General features: G+C 37.4%; 1 protein-coding gene across 26 annotated transcripts in view; it reads right to left on the bottom strand.

Moving 5' to 3' along the window:
• Positions 1–772: 772 nt before the first annotated feature.
• The window catches only part of SLMAP (sarcolemma associated protein), a 169763-nt gene continuing 147218 nt past the window's right edge, over positions 773–23317 (bottom strand). For 10 of the 26 annotated variants that reach the window (XM_070390831.1, XM_070390835.1, XM_070390832.1 and 7 more), the window contains 7 exons: positions 19708–19830; positions 18453–18527; positions 15876–16196; positions 15315–15432; positions 10917–11088; positions 6350–6484; positions 773–2933 (listed from right to left, as the gene is read on the bottom strand). In XM_070390831.1, the coding sequence (XP_070246932.1) occupies positions 2841–2933; positions 6350–6484; positions 10917–11088; positions 15315–15432; positions 15876–16196; positions 18453–18527; positions 19708–19830 (1037 nt within the window). In that variant the 3' untranslated portion in view covers positions 773–2840. Of the gene's footprint in view, positions 2934–4299; positions 4390–6349; positions 6485–10916; positions 11089–15314; positions 15433–15875; positions 16197–18452; positions 18528–19707; positions 19831–23317 lie in introns of all 26 variants that reach the window. The other 16 variants (XM_070390837.1, XM_070390833.1, XM_070390834.1 and 13 more) reach the window with 3 other exon arrangements.

Raw genomic sequence — 23317 nt, 5'->3', positions numbered from 1 at the left:
GGTCAAGTTTGGTGATTAAAGTGAGAGATCAAGTGAGGCAATCAATACTAGTTTTGGTTGGAAGCCTCTACTATTCAGCACTGTGACTTGTTTTCACATTCCACTCAAAGCAGTTCTGAAGGCGGTCACAACAGGCTCATTATCAAACTAAGCATATTACTTCCAGACACAACTATGAAGGGGACAGAGCTTGGTGAAGATGCTTTCTTCAGATTCATTACTTTGCAGTTATACCTCATTCACACACAGAAAATCTCAACATTTGAGCCAATCCACTTTAAACAGCTGTAATGGTTCACCTAACTTAAATAATTGCAGTATTTTTTCTAGTATGACATTCTCTAAACACTCATTTGGCACTCAAATGACAGTTCACATACATTATCTTTTTAATTTTCATACCACCACTAAAAATATAGATGCTATTCTCTCCATTTTATAAAGGAGGAAGTGGAGGCTCAGAGAATATAAATGATTTGCCCAAGGCAACACAGCTGACAAAAGGCAGAGTCAGGATGCCAGCTGGGTTCTGTTTAGCTTCAAACCCCCACGTTCTTTTCATTTTCTGACCCAGCCACGTAGCGCCTTTGTGTAATTCTTTAATGTATCATTATAGGCTGCTCAATTCTTAACGGCTACGACTAAAATTTCTTAATGGCTCTATCACTACCAGTGAATAATCATACTCTTTATTTAACCTGGAAGTGAACTAAACAAAGCTGGAGGTATTGCTTATGAATAGGCTCATTTATATTCTTAAGAAAAACTGGCAGTAACTACAAAACCTCATTTATTCAATTTAAATAAAGTAAATATTGATACTGGACTTTACATTTAGAGAGACTTGTCTGGCAAGTGAGCCATGTTTTAACAATAACCATAGTAAAAGAGAAAAAAAATTAAAGCACTATGTTAAATAAAAGGCTAATAAAACCTGGAGGAAACAGCTCAGTGTTTTCTTTTAAACCCTGAAGAATACCAAACATATGTGTTGCACAAAGAGTCATTTTAAGAAAAGACTTATTAACAATCCAATAGTAGAGTCAGCACTAAGAATTTCAATGATATCCAACTCAAAAATGCATAGGGAGTAAAGTTATTTTATTAAATCATGCACATCACGTGTGTTAGTGCAAATAGTTTAATCTGTACTCCAGAAATTCTATTGTACTTTATATCTTTACAAAATAGATTTAAAACAATTATTTACTTTAAAAAATGTAATTCTGAAGTTAAGCATTTCAGAACAATATTTGCAATAACCTATATACAAGAGGTACTGGGTACCACTGGCATATTAGCATTCTGTGGTGGAGTGGCTTCCTGCAACAGAAAATGATGAAATGAACTATGTGTGACAGTATTTCCTACAAGTCATCTGTGACTAATTCCTCCATAAATCTAGTGATCCTCCCAACAGCCAATCCCGAATAGCTTAAAACATAACCTTTAAAGTACAAACAATGACTGCCAAACATCACAAGGCAAATTATATCCTAAACTTCTATTTCAATATTTGGCTAGGCCTGTGGATTGCCACAGAACATTCAAGCCAGTTCACTGATATTGCCTCCTGGCCTTCATTGACTGAAAAATTTAACTATGTGATACTTTAGGATATTCTATGATCTAAATAAACTTTATTGACATGACTGTGGTGCTGCACAAAACCATCTCTGTGTTTTAAATTTATAATATCAAGCAGTGTTTAGGTGCTTCACTGAGCCTGGAACGCTATTAATCTTGGGAATAGTGCTCTCATTAACAGAACATACCAATTAACAAAAGAAAATAACCATTTGCATACCCAACCAGGAAATCTGTTGGTAGGTAATAACAGTATACTTCAAACATGAATTAGCTTTGAAATACCATAATCAAATTAAGTCAGTAAAAGCTTATCTAAAGAGAAATTAATTCTTTCTTCAATTAAACATGCTTTGGAGGAAGAGATGATAGAAAAAAAAATCATGCTTCCTAAAATGCTGTATATGAAAAAGTAACTTGGCTTTAAAGAAAATATCTCTTTAAATACATGAGGTTTAATAAATTACATTCCAATTGACTCAAAAGTTTGGTTTACTGCACTGAAATTATATAATTACTATGTTTTTGCTTCGAGAAATTTTAGTTTGTTCGAGAAAATACTCTCATGGAAAGTTTTTCAAAGTTGATGTCCTCCACATCGTCAAGTCACATTAAGGCTGAACAAGCGAGCACATATTGCCCAAAGTATCACTAGAGTAGAATACTTTCCAAGTGCATTATTTCTCCTTAAACAAAAAAATCCACACAAAGAGTTGTCTATAAGTCTTGTTCCCAATAGCTCAGTGGTTTTATAACAAGTAAAAATGGTGTAAATATGTAAAAAATATATATATGTGTATATATTTCAAACTGATAGGCACTGAGCACACAGGGCCTCTCTTCCCATGTATACATCGGTTGTTTGGTTTGGGTAATTAACGAATCAGAAAAATGAATTATCTGGCCTTTAGAATTCAGAGTAAAATACCCATAAATTTAATGTTATAAATAATCTGGTGTACCAAGAAGCCTACTTTAGGCCACCATAATATTCAGAACCCCAACATACTAATTTAAAAATTACATGAAAAATTGCAAGCAAGTTATTGCTTACAATAAAGTCACAATTTTATATTCTCTTTATAGACAGATACATTTTATATAATTTAAAGCAATGACCCTACAGCTGTATTCTTGCACTTCTGTCTGCTGTTTTAAGAGGTAAAAAGGAAGAAAATGGTTCTGTTTGTCCCCAGCATGAGTGTGATGCCAGCTTCTAGAGGGAGGACGGTGTACGGACTCAAGAAACGCTCTCATGGAGAAGCTCTGGCCAGACCTGGCACGTACAGCACAATGGCTGTTACTGCAACCAGGGCAGCCAACATGGGCATCCAGGGCCAGGGTTTCTGTGTGGAAAGAAACCAAGAGTCAGTATCACATTCTCCCCTCTTTTCATACATATTAACCCCTTGGTTTCCAGAGAGTCCTGAATACTTGACTATCAGAAAAACCTTATCTTTGCATAAGAAAACATTTTAAAAAGAAAGGAAATAAAGGTGCGGGAGAGCAGGTGTGAGAAGAGCCCTAACAGCAAGAACTCTTTTAGAGGACCACTGTGTCTCGATACATCTCAGGCAAGTCCTGGGCAGTTTTCAGTTTTGTTACAGCTAAAACCCAACAGTGACTTCTAAGAAACCCTCTGGGCTCAGCCTGCTTTATTTACTCCAGTACCCATATATTACAACTAACTGATGTACACAGATGCCTGGAGTATGTTTCTGCCTAAAGTGTTTATTTCTTGATAAAAACCAGACTCACATAGTAGGGTAGTTTTATACAAAAGGCTGGTCAGTAAGGTGATCGAAAGAAAATGGTCTAAGCTTTGATGCTCGAATTTGAAACCACATAAGACAAAATCAGATGGGGTTCAAGATGGGGAAGTGTTACTTAGGGACTCTGCCTATCTGATACTTTTGGTAAAGACCATGTCCAGTGTAATAATGTCATGTGATCATCTCATATGATCTACTAACATGCATGCCTGTTGGAGGCAAACATGGATGGGCTGTTCCCTGTTAATTTTCAGAGGGCTTTATAATATCAACTTGCTTTTGGTTGATAGCTTTATTTTTATTAGTGTTTTTATTAAGAAAGTTGGCTTTTACGGAAATATTCTAATGTTGCAGATCAGGGCTCAGAAAGATATGGGATAAATTTACTCTCCTAAGTCAATGCACATTGAGGCTGAGATTGTGAGCCAATGGTCCATTATGTTAATCTCATCCTTTTTCATCTTCATAGCCATTGTGTAAATATAGACAAGGATTGAAACAAAGAAACTCTACACTATGGAAAAGAAGAGGGAAGGGAAGAGGGGTAAGAAAGCTGGCTGAAAACTTCAAAGAGGCAAACTCTTCATTTCTCATTAAAATTTGATTAAAAATGTAATTGGAAAGGGGTACTAATGTTGCAGAAATTCATAGCTTACTCCAGTTTGCTAGAGACAAAGACTCAGTTAAAGGCAGAATATTAACAACTGGTTAGGTTGGAATTAATTCATTGTTAGCATTACTACAAAGGAAACAAGACAAAATGTTACATGATTAGTTGGTTGTTCAGTTCATTCAAATGACACAATACATGGCATACTAAATGAAGGGTTTGCTTCAGGTAACAAAATACCCGTGTGGTTTTGCCATGCACTATATTACAAATATGGTACAAACAGGTGACGGGGACAAACAGACAAGGACTCAACAGTAGTGCTTGTACCTTTCTCTACCACAATGGACCGAAACACCAAAACAGGAAAGCCAGGAATAGGCCGATGAATACGGCTGGGACGGGTTGTAATATGGAAGGCTAAAGAAGGGAAGGGATATTAAAATCATTTTATGCTATAAAAAATCAGATAAGATGATTTAGACCCCAAGGGGGTGGGAGCAAGGGTAGAAAGACTGAGGTAATTGAAGTATTAGCACTCAGGTTTTGCACTGATTCAAACATTTTAAAGACATCTAATACAATCCAGAATGATGGACTGTGGTATGTAAGCTGACAAACTACAGCCTAATAGGAACAGCTGGAGGAATGGGCAATGTGGGTGTCCCTAACATCCTAATGAAAGGCAGTATGTTAAGACAGAGCAAGGACAATACCTCAACAACTGATGCTCTGCTTGACAGTACGTTATTTTTGCTTCATACTTGGAATCCATTATTTGACATGAGTATATTGGAAACGGCTAAAATTTATTTGATCTCTCCATCAAAACCTTTCTTTAAAAAACCAAAACTCTTTTGCTGTTGCTTTAAAGCTTAAAAATAAATGCCCTATGGTGTGTGTTTTCTAAACCAAGTAAGAGAGCTGACATAATGTATGATAATTATTTGGTATATGAAGACAGTCAACTAAGTCTTAGGGCTTTGGGTTATATTACCAAATATAAACAATTATTAAATTGGGAGGAAATTACCACAATGAGTGTTATTACAGAGTAACATTTTAGTACCACACGTCCATATTAGAAATAAAAGGAAATTTACCCTTAAGGTAAATTATTTGTGCAACTGCAAATAATAATAATGTTACTTTAGAAAAGGCTCTAAATGGTGCAGGGAATCCATTCTGATTATGCTAGATGTCTTCATAGGTTAATTTAGTAGAAGGTAGACTGAAATTCCATACTCAGAAGGATATGAATTAACATAAAAGACAGGAGTAATCAAACTTGGAATCAAACCATTATGATCTGATTTTAGAAGAGTTCTGTAATCTATATTTTCAAAATAAATGCACTCTATTTTTGCTTAGCATACAGCCTCCAGACCCCATTCATTAACTTCTAAAAGTCTTCTAACTAAGCCACATGCCTTTATTTTCTAAAAAACTAAGACTTTCTTTGGCAAAGGAAGGACAGCTGGACACAACTCATGAGCATTCTGTGACAGCCATGCAACACCACTCTTTTGCACTGTGCTGCGAGTTAAGCAAAGTGCCTTCCTCTGCAGGAAGTGTGTGTCTCCCGCAGTGTCCAAGCCATGGCAAAGGTCTGAAGTAAGTCACAGCACATCCAACCACACTGAACATCATCCATCAGTTAGGTCCCACAAAGGCAATGATCACCAAAACATGGAACACAACATTTATTTAGTACCACATCTTTTTAAAGACCATCTGCCTTTCTAGCAAATGAAAAACAAATTAATATTATTAAACCCAGTTTATACTAAAACATTCCAACTTCACACGTGCACGCACACACACATGCACACACATAGCCCTACAGAAACTCTTTAATATTTCCTAACATTTATGGGAGGCCAAAAAGACACTACGTTTTTTAGGAATGCGCCTTAGTGAGAAAATTCTTACTATAAAATAAAAGCCATAATAAAGTTTCCATTTTTGGATACAGCCAAATGCTAAGGAGTCAACATGAACTACTCTTTCTTAGGTGGGACTCTGGTGGTACAAGGCTTCATTTCCCAGCCAGGAAAAAAAAAGAGCCAGAAAGTGGGACAGAAGTTCAGATTCATCAGGGAAAAGCTGACAGTTCTTAGGTAATTATTCTCTTGCAAACAAGGCTCTTGCTCCAGGCAGTCCTCAGGTTCTTCTAGGGGTACAGGTTAAAGGAGCAAATTCTTAACTAAAAATTTTGACAACACAATGATTCCATCATGGCATTTCATAACGAAAAGCTTAGTTCATGTGTATTATAGGCCTTAGTTTCTCAAATCAGTAATAAAATCCTCTGAAGAATTGATTTCAGGGCTCTCACCTGCCTCTCAATCAAAGCTAAGCCAAGTTTGCAAAGACTTACATTATTTCCTTTTTCTCGGAGCAGCTTCAGGTTGTCTTTACATTGTTTGAGCTCATCTGTGATTGATTGTTTTTCCTGCTCAGTCATTTCAAACTTCAACTTCAGTTCTGAGAGTACAGTCTGTGTCTTTTCATACTAAAGGCAAAGAAAAAAGAGTGTGCAGACTCAACTTAAATGGGTATGAAGTTATGTTCTAGTCAGTCAGGCTTATATACCAGACCCTATTTAGTCACCTGCAACACCAAAGTCAAACCTTTTTGTTTTAAGAAGGATAAGAATCATTTACACTAATAATAAGAAGTCTTTAATATTAACTTGATTCTATGTAAGAATTTTCTGGCTCTGAAGTTAAAAAAAAATTAAGAGAAGTCACTAGTGTGTCATCTGTTTCTAATATAAAGGGTCACTTTTTCCACTAAGTGAGTTAGAGGAGAAAAATAAAATTTCAAACTGAGCAAAAGAAAACAAGTGAAGAAAAACTCCATAGCTTAATTAAATGGTAAGGTTAGAAAGTATGAGTTTATATCCTGGTAAGCAATATCAACCAAGCTAGTTTAGTCGCGAAGTAGAAAGTATTAATTCCCATTAGTCCTCCTTTAATCCAGCATCACAGGTTATGAAAATGTTCCAGATAAATGAATTTCTAGGCAAATAAAGCAAAGAAATGTGTCTAAGGCAGCGGTCGCTAACCGGTGGTCCGCAGACCACCGGTGGTCCGTGAGGTCCGAAAGGTTGGCGACCACTGGTCTAAGATACCAACGACTATGAGTAGGGACATTTCTATCTCTCAACTTAAACTTATAAGCGCCAATTAAAAGTAATTTTTAAAAATGTGTTCCTGATAGACATTATAGAAAAATGTCTATAGAAAAGTGAAACAAACTACTTCCTGCTCTGAAAAACAGTTCACAGTATATAATTTTCAGATGCACTAGCTAGCCCTCAAAAACACAGGTGAGGTTAATGGGAAATGCAGTATGGTGTGCCCCTACTTAAATGCCCCGGGAGGCAGGAATTCTAGACTGGTTCCACTTCTAGATATTGCATCTTACATGCAAGCTGGGCTCCCAGTCAAAGAGCAAAGACTGTTCTGCTGCTGGCTGTGCCTTTGTCTCGGCCTCCGCTGCCATCTCTGAAGATTGTGGAAGAAAGAAAGACAAGGGCTGAGTATAAAATAAATATACCATGGGTCTGCCATACTGGAAAGGTTTCTCCTCTTCCCTAAACATAGACCATGAGGCTGGAAAGTTTCTAACCCTTTCTGCCTATATCCTAGAAATTCCTCAATGAAGGATACACCTTGATATGGTGCTTCTGAATAATGCAATTACCTTGGAGTTTATCATTATGCATCCCAAAAGGTAAAGAACTAAGAAGGGTAAAAATGTATAAAAACATTAGTCAGAAGAGGTGGGGGTAAGGGGCTTAGGGTCAGCAGAAAAGTCACTAGAAAATGGGGAGAAAGATATGTGTACAGAGGAGGTAAAATATGAAAGGGGCACCTTATTACCTACCAAAGTCCCCAGAACAAGTCCAGGTAATATACCAGAGAGTGAATTAAGGAGTAAGATTCGTGGACTTCGTGATAGCTTTTTTGTGTGGGGTCTGCGGACTTCCTTCCAGAAGGTAGAAGGTTATGGGTAGGCTGCCAAGGCAAATTCAGTGTACCTAGACTAGTCTGTGTGCCTTAGAACATAATCAATTCTCAATGATCTGATTCTTAACAGTGAGTAATAGAGCAGAAACGAAAAGTGCTTTGCTGACCTAAACTTCCCCTTACTTTCCCTTTCCACCATTTGACATCCAGCCTGCCATTCATACCAAAGCACTTAGCCATTTCTCCGTTCCAGGAGTTGTGAAGCTGAAAGACAGGAAGGCAGCTCAGTCGGAAGATCGGCTATTTACCTTTAGCATGTGAGAGGGGTGGGAAGAACTCTGGCCTCAGAACAAGATGGTGAGGCCAAACAACTTCGCTGTGTTAGTCTTTGCAAGGTGATTTGTATATTCAATGTATTATAAATTCATAGATATTCCTACTAAATTAAAATATGTAGATGCTTTTTAAAGTCAAATATAAAGATGCTATACTATTATTTTTCTCTTAATACTGAGGGTAAAATGTACTGTTCTCATGTATTTTTTCTTTGTTAAATATTCAAATAAAAGCTGCCACATGTAAAAGTTTAATTGTTGGAACAAAGGTCACCTTCTGCAATCTTAGTTTCCTATCTTGCTTGAATATCACTTTTGCTCTATCTTGCTTTCTAACTCAGAGGTGAGAAATGAGCTCAGTTCTGATTAAAAGGGAAATACCACACAATATTACCAACACTTTTGGTTTTCTTCTTAAATAACCTTGCTTATTAGCTGATAATATTTTAGCCTTTTACAGTGCTCAAGATACATAATGATGATACTACGAATGATTCTATGAGAGAAAGGAGAACAAAGGGGAATACTGAAAGGGAAGAATATATGTGCATTAATAAAAGGTAGTAATTCATTTGCAACGGATTACACAGATATAAGAACCTCAGTAAAGAACAGTTTAGTTACAGACTAGTATCCAATAGTTGACATCAGAACAAACAGAAAGAGAAGCAAATTTACATTACAAAGAAGTGTGATGACTACATATCATTTCACAATGGAAAACACTGAACAAGAAAACAAAAAAGAAACATATTGACAAGATCAGACATATTTTTAAATATGCTGCATTTAATGCAATCCAAAGGCTATCAACAATTTAGATGCTGTGACAACATGCCACTGCAATTTATGGAAACAGTTAAAGCATTTTGCACTGATGGCTTGGTAACCAAAAACAGGCAAACAAATAATGCAACAAAATGGTAATGCATTCATAGTAACATACAACAGAATCATCTTCCAACCACAGCATTCTTCCCAGATTTTGAAAGAATTATGACATATGGACTGGAAGAACACAAAGTGCTTACAGTATTAAATACTTGGGTATTTACTTTGGCACAAAATTTGTGTTCCAACTAAATAAAATGAGATTTCTCCCCAAACACATATCCTTAGCAAGAGGATAAAAATGAACATATTACAAAATCAATATGGCCACATATACTGTTACAGGTTTTTTTTTTCCTTTAGGAACAAACATGAAGACAGAACAATAATCATTTCCAAGTTCAAGATACTACAAGGAAAGGAAAGTGCAAAGGAAAACTGCATTGATTAAACAGATTTTCTAAAAACAATTTTGGGAAAATTCATTATTAAAGACAGAGAACTGTCTTCAACTTCCTTCTATTTATAACGAATCCTTTGTTTAACAGAGTCTACAGCTGGGGTGGGCCCTACCAGTAAGTAGATCAAAATGTACTAGGCTTCTCCATGCCCAGAGCTGGTCAGGAGGCAATGCAGGCCAGGAGTGCAAGGCCAGTAGGACTGAACACAGCTCTTACTGCTGTATTGTCAACTTCAAGTCTTTGCTCAGAAGAGGCTGGGTGGGGTCTCTGCTCCAAAGTCAACCTTCACCATTTTTAACATGATTTTTTAAAAAAATCCACCAAGTCAAGGTTTTAAGCAAAATGACATGAAACAGGAGCATGCATATTTGTGAAGAAGGAGAAAATGAGATGGGGGTTGTGGGAAGAAAGTAAAAGGTCATAGAATATGTATTTGGCTGGCTGGCTATTAGGTGAATTTTAAGCAACTTTTCAGGCCAGTTTCACCTGAGGGGTTTAAATAGCATTATGGTGTGGCCTCACTTTATTTTCCAAAGTATTCTTTCTTTCTTTTTTTTTTTTTTAATATATTTTATTGATTTTTTACAGAGAGGAAGGGAGAGAGATAGAGAGTTAGAAACATCAATGAGAGAGAAACATCGATCAGCCGCCTCCTGCACATCTCCTACTGGGGATGTGCCTGCAACCAAGGTACATGCCCTTGACCGGAATTGAACCTGGGGCCTTTCAGGCCACAGGCCGACGCTCTATCCACTGAGCCAAACCGGCTTCGGCATCTTTCTTTCTTTCCTTTTTTTTTTTTTTAAATATATTTTTATTGATTTCAGAGAGGAAGGGAGAGAAGGAGAGCGATAGAAACACCAATGATGAGGGAGAATCATTGATCGGCTGCCTCCTGCACGCCCCACACTGGGTGGAGGATTGAGCCCACAACCCAGGCATGTGTCCTGACTGAGAATCGAACTGTGACCTCCTGGTTCATAGGTTGACTCTCAACCACTGAGCCACAACAGCTGAGCATTTTCCAAAGTATTCTAAGTAAGATACTGTCTTTGAGAGGGTTAAGTGATTTGGTACAAAGGGCTTTTCATATAGGTCAACTAACTGGTACAGAAAAAATTTTAATGTAATCTTATATATTTATATTTTTTAATGGTTTGGCCTAAATATAAATTCTCTATATATGGACCATGATACACAGCTAGAAATCACCAAGCAGAGATATTCCAAGTATCAACTTCGTGACAGGTAACGTAACTTGATTTCTAACTAGCATGAATATCTGATTTGCTTTTGGCTGTAAGTCCAACCATAATGGGGCTTATAATGTCTTTCCGCTTTACCTCTTTCTGTACATCCTTTGCTTGGTTTTCAGCCTTACTGAGAAGAGTTTTTAAATCAGCTGAATCCCGAAGATGCTGTTCTTTCAAGGATCCCATCTGATTCTCAAGCTCTTTTCTCGTCATCTGAAGGATGCCAAGATCACTGGTAAGCTCTAAACTCTGCTTCTGAGAACTGTAAGATAAATATTCACAGAGTTATTCATGTAGAAACTAGACACAGCAGGAAGTCCAATTCCTTAAACATTTCTCTAGGAGGGATGGAGTGGATTTCAGAGAAAAGAAAAGTATATAAAAAATAAGTTTCAATAAGTAAAAAGTGTCAAAACACTAAAGAATGCAAGTAAGTTTAAAGCTGTGTCCTATTTGCAGATAATCAGATATATATAAAGGTTGAAATTTAAAAGTAGAAGTAGAAGGTGACTATATTTTGTTATATCACATTATATTAACTATCATAAAAAGATTCAGTGTAGGTCTTCTACAGGAAAGAATAGCATGTGCTTCAACTATTTATTACAAGTACTTGACAAATAGGATGGGGGATAGAAACTCAGTTTAGAAGTCACTGCCAATTCAAGTAAAGATAAACCTACTCAAATGAGAAGACACACCAAAATGGGGAAAAGCATAGGACAAAGAACCAGGAGGCTGGGGCCCCTATTTGGTTGTGGGATGTTAAGCAAGTCACTTAACTGGTATAATACCATTCTCTGATAAGCATTTCCTGAGCTCTCAGATCTGTGCCGGCACCATGTTATACAGACACAGATAACACAAGGAGAGTCTCAGTGCCCTCCACGGAACTCAATTTCTGAGGCTGTTTTCTGGCTTAAATTCTATGATTACTAAATTTTAAAACTTGATTTAAAAAAACAACCACAATTTACACACTAGGAAAACAGTTTTATAGGCATAAAAAGAAATTCTTTTACATCACAGACAACAAAGAACAAAAGACCTGAAGAGTGTAGTTGTGTTAAAGAATTTGGCTTCCAGGACCTGGCTGGTTTGCTTAGTTAGAGCATCATCCCAATACACCAATGTTGTGGGTTCAATCTCCAGTCAGGGCAGATAATGAATCAACCAAAGAATGTATAAATAAGTGGAACAACAAATCGATATTTCTCTTTCTTTCTTTCTTTCTCTCAAATCAGTTAACCCTTTGCACTCTGCTGTCCCCTCTCAGGGGACATCGGAATTCTAGCATATCACTCGGATGTCCCCTCTCAGGGGACACTGCAGTTTATTAGTGATTACGGGGAATTGAGTTATTTCAACGCAATTTTTTGAGACATGCATGTTTCCCTGAAGTTTTATCTTGAAATGGCACAAGAAATTAAATCAAAATATCGTAAAATTACTAAGATATATACAAGAAATGTCAGCGGGTTTTGTGTCAGATTAAACAATAAACTACATATTCCCGATGTGGGACAAAGAAAACGGGACTGCATTGTGTGTTCTAACAGGAAAACACCTGGTGGCAGGCGTCAAACCACTTATTACTGTCAAACATGCACTAATCAGCCTGCAATGCATATTGGGGAGTGTTACAAAACTTATCATACTGTACAAAATTATAAAAAATAAAATATTGGTTTTTTTTGCAAATATACATTCCTCGATGTCACCCAATTCATATAAGTCCAATATCATTATAATACGTTACTTGGTTCCAAAATTATACTAAATAATACGAGGGTCTGTAAATGCACGTTTCCGCCGCAAAGTAGCGTTGAGTAGCTGGTAGCCAATGTCCAGAATGGTTCGGAGTGCAAAGGGTTAAAGAGATCATTTAGTTCTCATATATAAATGAAACAGCTAAAGGAGGATAAGGTCTTAAAAATTAGAGTTTATGCCTCTCAGGATGAGTCATAAGACTCAGGATGTAACTGAGGTACTATCCTATATAAAAACACCCTAATATGCAAATCGACCAAATGGTGGAATGACCAGTTGCTATGACGCGCAGTGACCACCGGAGGCAGATACTCAATGCAGGAGCTGCCCCCTGGTGGTCAGTGCACTCCCACAGGGGCAGCGCTAAGCATCCCTCAGCAGACATCCCCCGAGGGGTCCCAGACTGCGAGAGGGCGCAGGCCAGGCTGAGGGACCCCACCCCCCTCCAGTGCACAAATTTTGTGCACCAGGCCTCTAGTGTAGTATACTAGTAAATCACATTTTGATTGTATGCTAGGCAGATTCTTTTTTCTTTTGCTAGGCAGATTCTTAGGGGGCAGATATGATGTCAAGCCAATACAGCCAGGAACTAAATGGCAGATAATAACCTGTGAAGAAAGACTAGCTTCTAAATACAAGTATGCTGGGGAGGCTTACCAAATAAATTTAGAGAACTACTAAACCAGAAGTTTAAGAAATTAATTTGTCTTAAATAGTATATGTCAATTTAGGCAGACAGCTTAACCAACGATCTAGTATGAATATTCCAAACTCTGTGACTTTTTATATATATACTAGAGGCCTGGTGCATGGATTCATGCACCGGTGGGGGTCCCTCGGCTTGGCCTGCGGGGATCGGGCCAGAACTGGCTCTCTGACATCCCCCAAGGGGTCCTGGATTGTGAGGGCACAGGCCAGGCTGAGGGGCCCCACCGGTGCATGATCAGGGCCGGGGAGGGACCATGGGAGGGCTCCAGGGCGTGTCCAGCCCATCTCACCCAGTCCTGATTGACTGGACCCCAGCAGCAAGCTAACCTACCAGTCGGAGCGTCTGCCCCCTGGTGGTCAGTACACATCATAGTGACTGGTCGAATGGTCGAACAAACGGTTGGACACTTAGTATATTAGGCTTTTATTATATAGGATATAATGTTTTTATTGATTTAGAGAGAGAGAGAAAGGGAGAAGGATAGAGAGATAGAAACATCAATGAGAGCCCAGCCAGCATGGCTCGGTGGTTGAGCATCGACCTATGAACCAGGAGGTCACAGTTCAATTCCCAGTCAGGGCACGTGCCTAGGCTGTGGGCTCAATCCCTGTTGTGGGGCACCAGGACGTGCAGGAGGCAGCCAATCAATGACTCTCTCATCAGTGATGTTTCTATCTCTTTTTTCCTCTCCATTCCTCTCTGAAATCAACAAAAATATATTAAACACACACACATACACACACTTTCCTTTAAACAAACAAGCAACAAAAAATCGAAACATTAATGAGAGAGAACATGGATCAGCTACTTCCTGCACGCCCCTACTGGGGATTGAGCCCCTAACCCGGGCATGTGCCCTGACCAGGAATCAAACTGTTGACCTCCTGGTTCCTGGGTAGAAGTTCAACCACTGAGCCACGCCAGCTGGGCCCTTTTTTCTTTTTTTGTTAAAATCCTTACCTGATATTTTTTTCCATTGATTTTTAGAGAGAGGAAGAGAGACATAGAGAGAGAAACATCCATGTGATCAGTTGGTTGCCTCCCACATGTGCCCTGACCAAGGTTGGGGATCGAGCCTAAGACCAAGGTAACCTTGACTAGAATTGAAGCCTGGACTCTTCAGTCCAAAGGCTAAAGCCCTATTCACTGAGCCAAACCAGCTAGGGTGATCACTGACTTTTTGCTAACCTTAATGCTCTTGAGGAAGGTAACCACAAAGCTAGCAAGAATAATGACTTCCATTTTGGTGTACTGGGGAGAAGGAGGTGGATTAAAAGTAGCTTTAATAATAAACAGGTACTACTTTCATATTCTGAATAAGAGTACAAATGCTGTTTAAATAAAAATATAGAACAGATTAAATTTTTAAGAAAAAAAAAAATTTTGAACTCTGTAACAAACGTTTGCAGAGTTCAAATCCCCGTGGGAAAACAGGACTCCACTAATCTGTTGAAGTAAATCTACTGCATTGATTGGTTTGCATTTAAGGTACTGGATGCTAGAAAGATTTAACTGATTAGAGAATTCTTGATCTTATATATTATTACTCTTTATGTAACCCTGTTTGAAGTCCAGAAGCTGAATTTGTGTCTTTTAATTGTATAAATTCTTTGTCATGGTCATATCATCCTTATTGTAAAAGAAGCGATCACTGGCGTGAAAGGAAAGCAAACTTGTATTTGAAATTTATTATCATTTAGCTTATAGGACAAATTCAATCACTAATTAAAGATCTTTGCTGTTCATTTAGGAATATTTTTGGGGGGAGGGAGCATTTAATGAACCTATATTCCATGAGTACACCAAAAGGAAAGAATGTGTATCATGATGGTGGTGGTAGAAAAAAAAATGCTGAAGTAGTCATGTAGCATGGTTAACCTGCCAAACAGCCAAAATGAGACTGGCTGAACATTTTGCTCCAAAAATATTTAAGTATCAAAATTAAATTAACTTTAAATTAAAATGTAAGATAAAGAAATATTTCAAAGCTAAAAAGAGTTCTTGCATACTTGTGCAATTCTTTTTCTTGCCGCTGCAGTTCTGATGATAGCAAAACATTTTCCTTTTTTAGAGAATGGCATTCAGTTTCCAATAATTTCCATTCCTTTCTCAACTTCTCTAGTTCACCTAAAAGAATCCCAAAACATATTCATTAACATAGGAACATAACTTACATGATTAAGAGAAAAAAAGGTGAAAAATTTCAGAGAACAACATACTTTCCCCCCTTTAAAAACATGTAGATTTTACATGGCTATTCTTAGATTCCTATTACTCTGCATTTATACCTCACGAGAAGCCCCATCACTTTGAACTTTTGTAATCCCCCTCCCCACTTGACTTTTATAAGACAAATAATTTTTAACAGTATTTAAATAAAATATAAAATTATAAAACATTTAGCTTATTCTAGAACTTGCAGACCTGAAGTTTTTATAGCCCTACTATAAGACATTGCTTTGTATAATCAATTGCTATCAAAAAGAAGAAGAGCCTGGGTTGTTAATTTTATAAGTTATATGGTTATCATTGTCAAGAGGTTAGAGCTTATGTAAAATACACTTATCCACCTTGTAGCCTTGTTGCTTCCTCTCTCTGCTGGTCCTCACATTGTTGACATCGAAGCTGAAAACTGTTTTGCAGACTCGTGATTTCTTTCTCATATTCAGACGCTGCTTTCCGCCACCTCTCAAGCTCACCTCGCACCTTCTTAAGCTCTTCTTGCAAAGAAGCAATGTCAGTGTCCCGCTCAGAGGCAGCCTTTTCTGCTGCTTGATGAAGAAGCAAAATTTCATCTCGGGCACTAAGCAGTTCATCTCGAGTGCTTGTGATTTCACTGTCCTTCTCCTCCCGGAGATTCTCAATATTGATGTGTAACCTCTGCAGTTGGGCTACAAAAGTATATTTATCTATCATTTTCTTAGTCCATAGCAATTAGGAAGAAAAGAACAGCCCATATGGGACTGTAGTCACTACACAGCCCAAGCTATCACAGCTGTTTGTTGTTTTTGATTAGACTGTACAAACAATCTATGTTTAATGTAGAAAATGTCAAAATACAAAAACACACAGAGAAAACAAACAAACAAATTAATCTTTATTTCCCCCACACAGAGAAAATTGCTTCTAACACTTGGACTTATTCTTCTGGGTATTTTCTATGCATCTATACACGTAGAAGACAAAATAGGGAGGGATAAAAATATGTGTAGTGCTCTCTATCCTGCTAGTGATGAACATCTCTTAACAACAAAATAGTTATGCTGTAACTTTTTTTGGCGGATCCTTTATTTTAGAAATTGTAGACTGTTTAGTTTTTAATTATTCTAAACAATACTGCTTAGGGTGAATTCCTAGATAGAGAATGCTTGATCAAATGGTAAACATTAGAAAAATCTTTGATGTTCTTGATTCAATTTTCTGTTCAAATGTCAATTCCTTAAAGAAGCCTTCTCTGATGACTTACCTAAAAAATCTTATCTGTCATTCTCTAGCTATTTACCCTGACCTTTTTGGATATCACATTATATATTTGTTTGTTGTTTATCTTTTCACTAGACTGTACATCTCATGCATGTTCTATCCCCAATACTAGCAAACAATCAAGAATTAATAAAATTAATGAATACTGCCTAATTTTTAAACTTTATTTTTATTGTTGACACTATTACAGATGTCCCCATTCAAAGAGGTACATTTTTAAAAGATCTGGTTTTATGCCCTGATGATGGAACTGGAAATAATTTGTATGAAATAATACTTTGTTTAGGACTAGCATACTAGTTTTGGTTACTATAACACAAGAAAATTATAGGTAAAAAAAGTTCCTTTGACAAAAGAAAAGAATAATTAAAATAATCAAGAGGATTTAAGGCGGGGAGAGGAGGAGGAGGTTGCTCCATAAATAAATATTAAAGAAAATATTAGGCCTTTTAAGTGTGCAGGAAACACTGAGAGGTAACAGGTTCAAAACCTGAAAAGACACAATGGCCAGTGATGGTATGACCATGGATTTGTGGGTTAAGTCCTGAAATATACATGCTGGCACTAGGGGGCACTCATTGATGCTTATGTAAGACATCTTTAAAGACAAAAGGCAGCACTAAGTCACAGAATTGTCACAGAAAATTGCCATGTACAATACAGGATGGCAATATAGATCCAAATAACATTTATATAAACTAATGAATAATAGCATTAAACTATAATAAGGGCTTAAAAAGTTTTCAACTTAAAATGATATACAACCTATACCAGAAATTCTAATTTGACCATAATAAAATTTAAAAATTTTAATAGCTCAAATATCTCACTCAAAAGAAAACCCAAAGACTGGCTTTTCTCTGGGATATTGTAGGACAAATATCACAGGCCTCATACCATGGCTCCCCATTTCTTCTGAAGTGAGATTGTCTAATTTCTTCTCACCCTATCTCGCAAACTAAAAATTTAAATAACATTAGTTCCCTCTTTGATAATGAAGGCAAATTAATCTTGCTTAGGAATCTTATAATAGCATAGAAAAGAAAGATCTCGCTTGGGGTATCTCGCAATTATAGCCTCACAGTACCAGGAGCTGTAGTTCAAAGAAAACTCGTGACAGGCAGAGGGTCTTTCTGCTCATTTCTGCAATGACTCTGTGATAGCCCACTAAATGGAGGCTATGAAGAGCAGTCTTTACCACTAAAGGCAGTGTTGGGACCATTATTCTGTTTCGTGTGGTATATAATTTTTGTTGCAATGCCAAGTGTGTTATGAACATTAGCAACATAAGCTAAAAGTGCTAATGCACAGAGCAGCTCAAACTGATTTCCTATCTGAAGGCTCTCTCTGTAGTAACTCACTGCAATAACTCAGAAAGTGACAGCCTTTCCAAATCCTCACCTTCACCCTTGCTCTTCCAACCCAAGTGTCTATTGTTTGAGTACAGGGGAATCTTCCTTTATATAGAAAGAAAGGAAAGGAGAAAGGGAGAGAAGGAGAGGGGGAGGAAGAGAGGGAAAGAAAGAGGGAGGGAGGGAGGGAGAGAGCTCACCCAGTTATAGTCTCAGATTCTAGGGAAGAACAAAGGGAATGCTCTGCACTCTTAGTTTCCAATCCCTGTGAATCACTAAAAACTATCTCAAATACCCTTGGAGTGTCCATACCTTGAAGAACCTGTATTTGTTTAGTGGATTCCTCAATTTGATTTCGATAGGCTTTTCTTTCTTCTTCCAAAAGAGCTAAAAGTAAAACACAGTATATCTGATTTTGTAAGTTAATAAAAGTATTCAGAATTGGGCAGTGGGAAATTTCTTAAAAATTCTCTCCTAAAGCTTATTGAAGAAAACTAAAGTTAGGCAGTAAGTATCACCGGTATTAGCAGTTAGACAGTTTAAAGGTTTTAGGAGCACAAAACAGTAAGTAGTAAGTAATAAATCTATTCAATTGAGTAGTGGGGTTTCCCAGATTTTGTATCACCAAGATATGTGCTATTCTTCACATGAGAAACATTCTTGATAATTGTTAATCAGCATTTTGAGCTTAAATTTAAAAAAAAAATGAACTTTAAATCCTAATGTGTACTATCAAGTACATAGAAAGTACTGACTAAATAACTGCTGTTTGGGAAATGTTTTTTTTTTTTTTAATATAATTGATTAAATTAGCCTGAGCCCTCCACAAGGTTTAAGTTCAATGCATAGCAACTCTAATTTCTTCAAGAAGCAGGAAAGGAAGGGAGTAGTAGCTTCTCCCGGAGAGTCTTCCTCCTGGTCAGGAAGGCCTTCTTAGAGAACATGAGGACGCCAAGGCCGTTCACTTTCTCCTCACTCTAAAACTTTCTAATGTACTATTGACTACAAGCTGGCAGTTACTGTGAATGATACAGAAGTGTAAGCTCTAGGGAATAGCCTATGACTCCACTGGGCTATGACACTACAGTTAAGTGAGCTACTAGGAAAGAAATGGTTGGGACATTAGAAGATTCTTTCTATACCTTAATCTAGCCTGATTCTTCCCATTTACTGCTGAGTACACTGGAAAGTCACAGGGAATATAAATCTCCCTTATCTTATACTGAGTAGCTAACATTAGGTTAACTAAAACTTAGAAGTTTATATACATAGCTTTTCCCGTTGTTGTACTCAATATGTAATTAACTATGAAGATCTTTCACTGGCAGAGATCTTTCATGATGTTCACATCAAAGATGTGAAAGAAGTAGAGCAACCGAACTCTCCCCACTTTATTGATGTGAAACCTAAGTTCAGAGAGTTTAAGTGAATGTCCCAAGATTACATACCTAATAAAGTTGTGGATCAGGAACAAGATACCTTGCCTCTAGACTCCAAGTTTGGGGCCATTCAGTTATATCATGTTGCCTCCATATCCCCTAAAGAATCAAAGTAATCTTGATCTCACCTTGAAGTTCAAAGCATTTTTGTTTACTTGCTCTAGCTAGCTCCTGGGCTTCAATCAATTCCTTGCGAAGATGCTGAATTTCTTGTTTTGCCTCAATTTCTGACTGTGCACCCTGCGAGTCATCTGATAAAAATATGTTTATTTTAAAAGCAAAAGTTAGTATCACAATATAAACTCTATAACCAAAGATTAGCAATCTCATGTTTAGACATGCATAATTAAACTACACAGCATAACTGAGTTAAATAAAACTTGGGAGCAAATTATATTAAGCATTTTAGTCATTTTACCTTGGAGAAAGAATACAAGTACAGTTAAATAAATATATTAGTAGCTCATGACATGTTACTATAAAACATATATTAATACATACTAAAATTATAAATTTCACTCATATAGAGCTTATGTAAGGCCTGAATGTCAGTAAGACAAGCATAATGTTATTCTTTACCAATTTTGAAATTCTTTGATAACAAAATCAGAACAATTTCACTTTTAACTTAACTGGAAGTGAAAAAAAGAAGAAACAAACTTTTCTTCCAGAAAAAGTATTTTTAGCATGATTTCCACAGTTGTGGGATACAAAATAAAAACTAGGCTGAAAGCTGCACTGTACTCACTTTGTCATGACTGTTTTCCGAACAATACACACATAACAAATATTTGTTGAATTATTAAATGATGTAAGAAATAACTTAAATGATTTTATTGAAAGAAATTAGATCTACTATTACATCTCAACTATATCCTTCCCCTAATTTCTTTCCTTTCTAGCCATTCTGTTCATCTTTCATTGTATTAAAACTTTCTGCTACTGCACATTGCCTGAAATAAATCAGATAGGCCATATTCTTCCAGTATATTCTATTTGACTATTACTTTGGTTTACAAGTAGCTGAGGCATAACAACTTTAATCCATCAAAACAGAGCTGCCCCTAGCTGGTTTGTCTCAGTAAATAGAGTGTTGGCCTGTGGACTGAAGGGTCCCAGGTTCCATTCCGTCAAGGGCACATACCTGGGTTGCAGGCTCAATCCCCAGCTCTGGTTGGGGCGCATGCGGGAGGCAACCAATTGATGTCTCTCTCCCACATTGATGTTTTTCTCTGTCTCTTTCCCTCCCTTTCACTCTCTCTAAAAAACAAACAAAAATCAATGGAAAAATATCCTCAGGTAAGGATTAACAAGAGAGAGAGAGAGAGAGAGAGACAGAGAGAGAGAGAGAGAGAGAGAGAACGAACGCTGAGGCCCTGGCTAGTGTGGCTCAGTTGGTTGGGTGTCGTCCATGCACCAAAAGGTTTCAGTTTCGATTCCGGTCAGGGCACATGCCCAGTTTTTGGGCTCAATCCCCAGTAGGGGGCGTGCAGGAGGAAGCCAATTGATATTTTGTTCTCACATTGATGTTTCTCTTTCTCCCTCCTACCCATTCTCCCTCCCCACTTCCTTCCTCTCTCTAAAAATAATTTAAAAAAAAAAACAGCTGAGAATATAATTTCACAATACAATCTAAGTAAGTCTCAGATGTTACATACACATATTTTCATACTCATTGATTACATGGGGAAAGGGGAAGAGAAGAGGAAAGGCTTCCTTACAGTAGAAAGCCAGCCAGTAAATGTAAAGGGAATGACAGAATCAGAAAATCACTATTTGGCAACTAATGTAGTAACAGTTAATTCAGGCAAGAATCATCAGTAGATGCTAAAATTAAGTAGGTAATAGGAGTAACAGGATATTTACATACCAGCGATAGAACAATTCAATATCAGATCCTCCTGATATGATGTGCACTATTATTGTTATATCCCTACTAAATGCATAGCTTGAATCTAATCATGAGGAAACACAAGGTACAGATAAACTAAGGGACATTTTATAAAATACTGCTCTTCCAAAATGTCAATGTCATGAAATACAAAGAAAGACTGGAACTATTCCAGATTAAAGGAGACTAAAGAGACACACAAAAAAAGAATGCAACCCATGACTCAGGATTTTCTTTTGTCATAAAGGTCATTATTGAGACAACTGACAAAATGTGAGTAAGGCTTGTGGATTTGATAACAGTAATATACTAGTATATCAATGTTAAATTTGGGGAACTGTATGATAGTTATGTAAGAGAAACAAAAAATTCACACAGAAGTATTTAAGAGTAAAGGCTATGATGTCTGCAATATACTCTCAACAGTTCAGGGACATAGAGAGATGGAAAGGGAGAAGGAGAGAGATAAATGGAATTTGGTAAAATGTTAACAGCATACAGTGTGAAATGTTAATGTTTGGAGAATCTGGATAAAGAGTATCAACAATTCTTTGCTCTATTCCTAAAAATTTCCTATAAGTCTGAAATTATACCAAAATAAAAAGTTAAAAGAAAAATTTCTACAAATATACCCATACAAGTAAAGAAAATACGGTAAAATACTAACAATTACTGAATCTTGGTGATGGGCATATATGGGCATTTTTGGTTCTCTTCAACTTTTCTCGTGTTTGAAAGTTTTCATAATTAAAAGCATCTCTTGAAATTACCGATGCTAATAATACAATCTTAGAACAAACCCCAATCATTTCTTCCTAAATTCTTGTCCTTAACCTATCTTGCTTGCCCTTCTTCATCTATATTAGATTATAAAACTAGAACAATTCTTTTATTTAGATTAAGAACCTATATTGTTTCCTTGTGTATCAAGTCCAGTTATCTTTATCAGCCTTTAAAGTTCTCCATAATCCAGTCATTACTTACTTTCCTTTATTCACTAATATACTCAATTCTTAATAGTCTCCTTAGTAACTCCAACTCATGACTACTTCCTCACTTAACTTTGCTCATGCCATTTTCCTGTACTCCTCCAAATATGCCCATCATTTAAAACCCAGGCTCCAGCCAGGCCATGGCTCAGTGGCTGAGCATTGACCTATGAATCAGGAGGTCACGGTTTGATTCCCAGTTAGGGCACATGCCCAGGTTGTGGGCTTGATCCCCAGTGTGGGATGTGTAGGAGGCAGCCAATCAGTGATTCTCTCTCATCATTGATATTTTTCTTCTCTCTCTCCCTCTCCCTTCCTCTCTAAAATCAATAAAAATATATTTATAAATAAATAAATATGCCGCCATCTTGGAGAAACCAAGATGGCGGCATAGATAAACACCAGAAATTGCTGCCTCGCACAACCACTTCAAAAATACAACTTAAAGACAAAACGGACATCATCCAGAACCACAGGAAGGCTGGCTGAGTGGAAATTCTACAACTAGAAGGAAAGAGAAAAGCATACTGAGACTCAGAGGAGGTGCGGAAGTGAAGTGCAGAGGTACGGAGGTGCACGTGGAAAGGGCTGGCAACTGAAGACACGGTTGTCTGTTTTAATCGGGAGTCTCAAGCTCCCGACTGCTCTGAACTCCAGTTCCAGGCGAGTCTCTGGGGACCCAGACTCACACGGGGAGAAACTGGACTGTCTGGCATTGGTCAGAACTCGAGGGCGGCTTTCTCTCAGAGGTGCTTGCAGCGATTACCAGGACACACTGAGATGCGGGGCCTCTTAGGGCAGGACTGAGGAGCAGCCATAGCTGCTTGCTCCACCCTGTTGATCCCCTGAGACCCCGCC

Source organism: Myotis yumanensis, unplaced genomic scaffold, assembly GCF_028538775.1.
Source record: "Myotis yumanensis isolate MYYU_CA2020_CCGP unplaced genomic scaffold, mMyoYum1.0.hap1 SCAF_14, whole genome shotgun sequence".
NCBI lineage: Eukaryota > Metazoa > Chordata > Mammalia > Chiroptera > Vespertilionidae > Myotis > Myotis yumanensis.
Note: the sequence above shows the minus strand (reverse complement) of the source record. Positions and strands in the feature narration are given on the sequence as shown.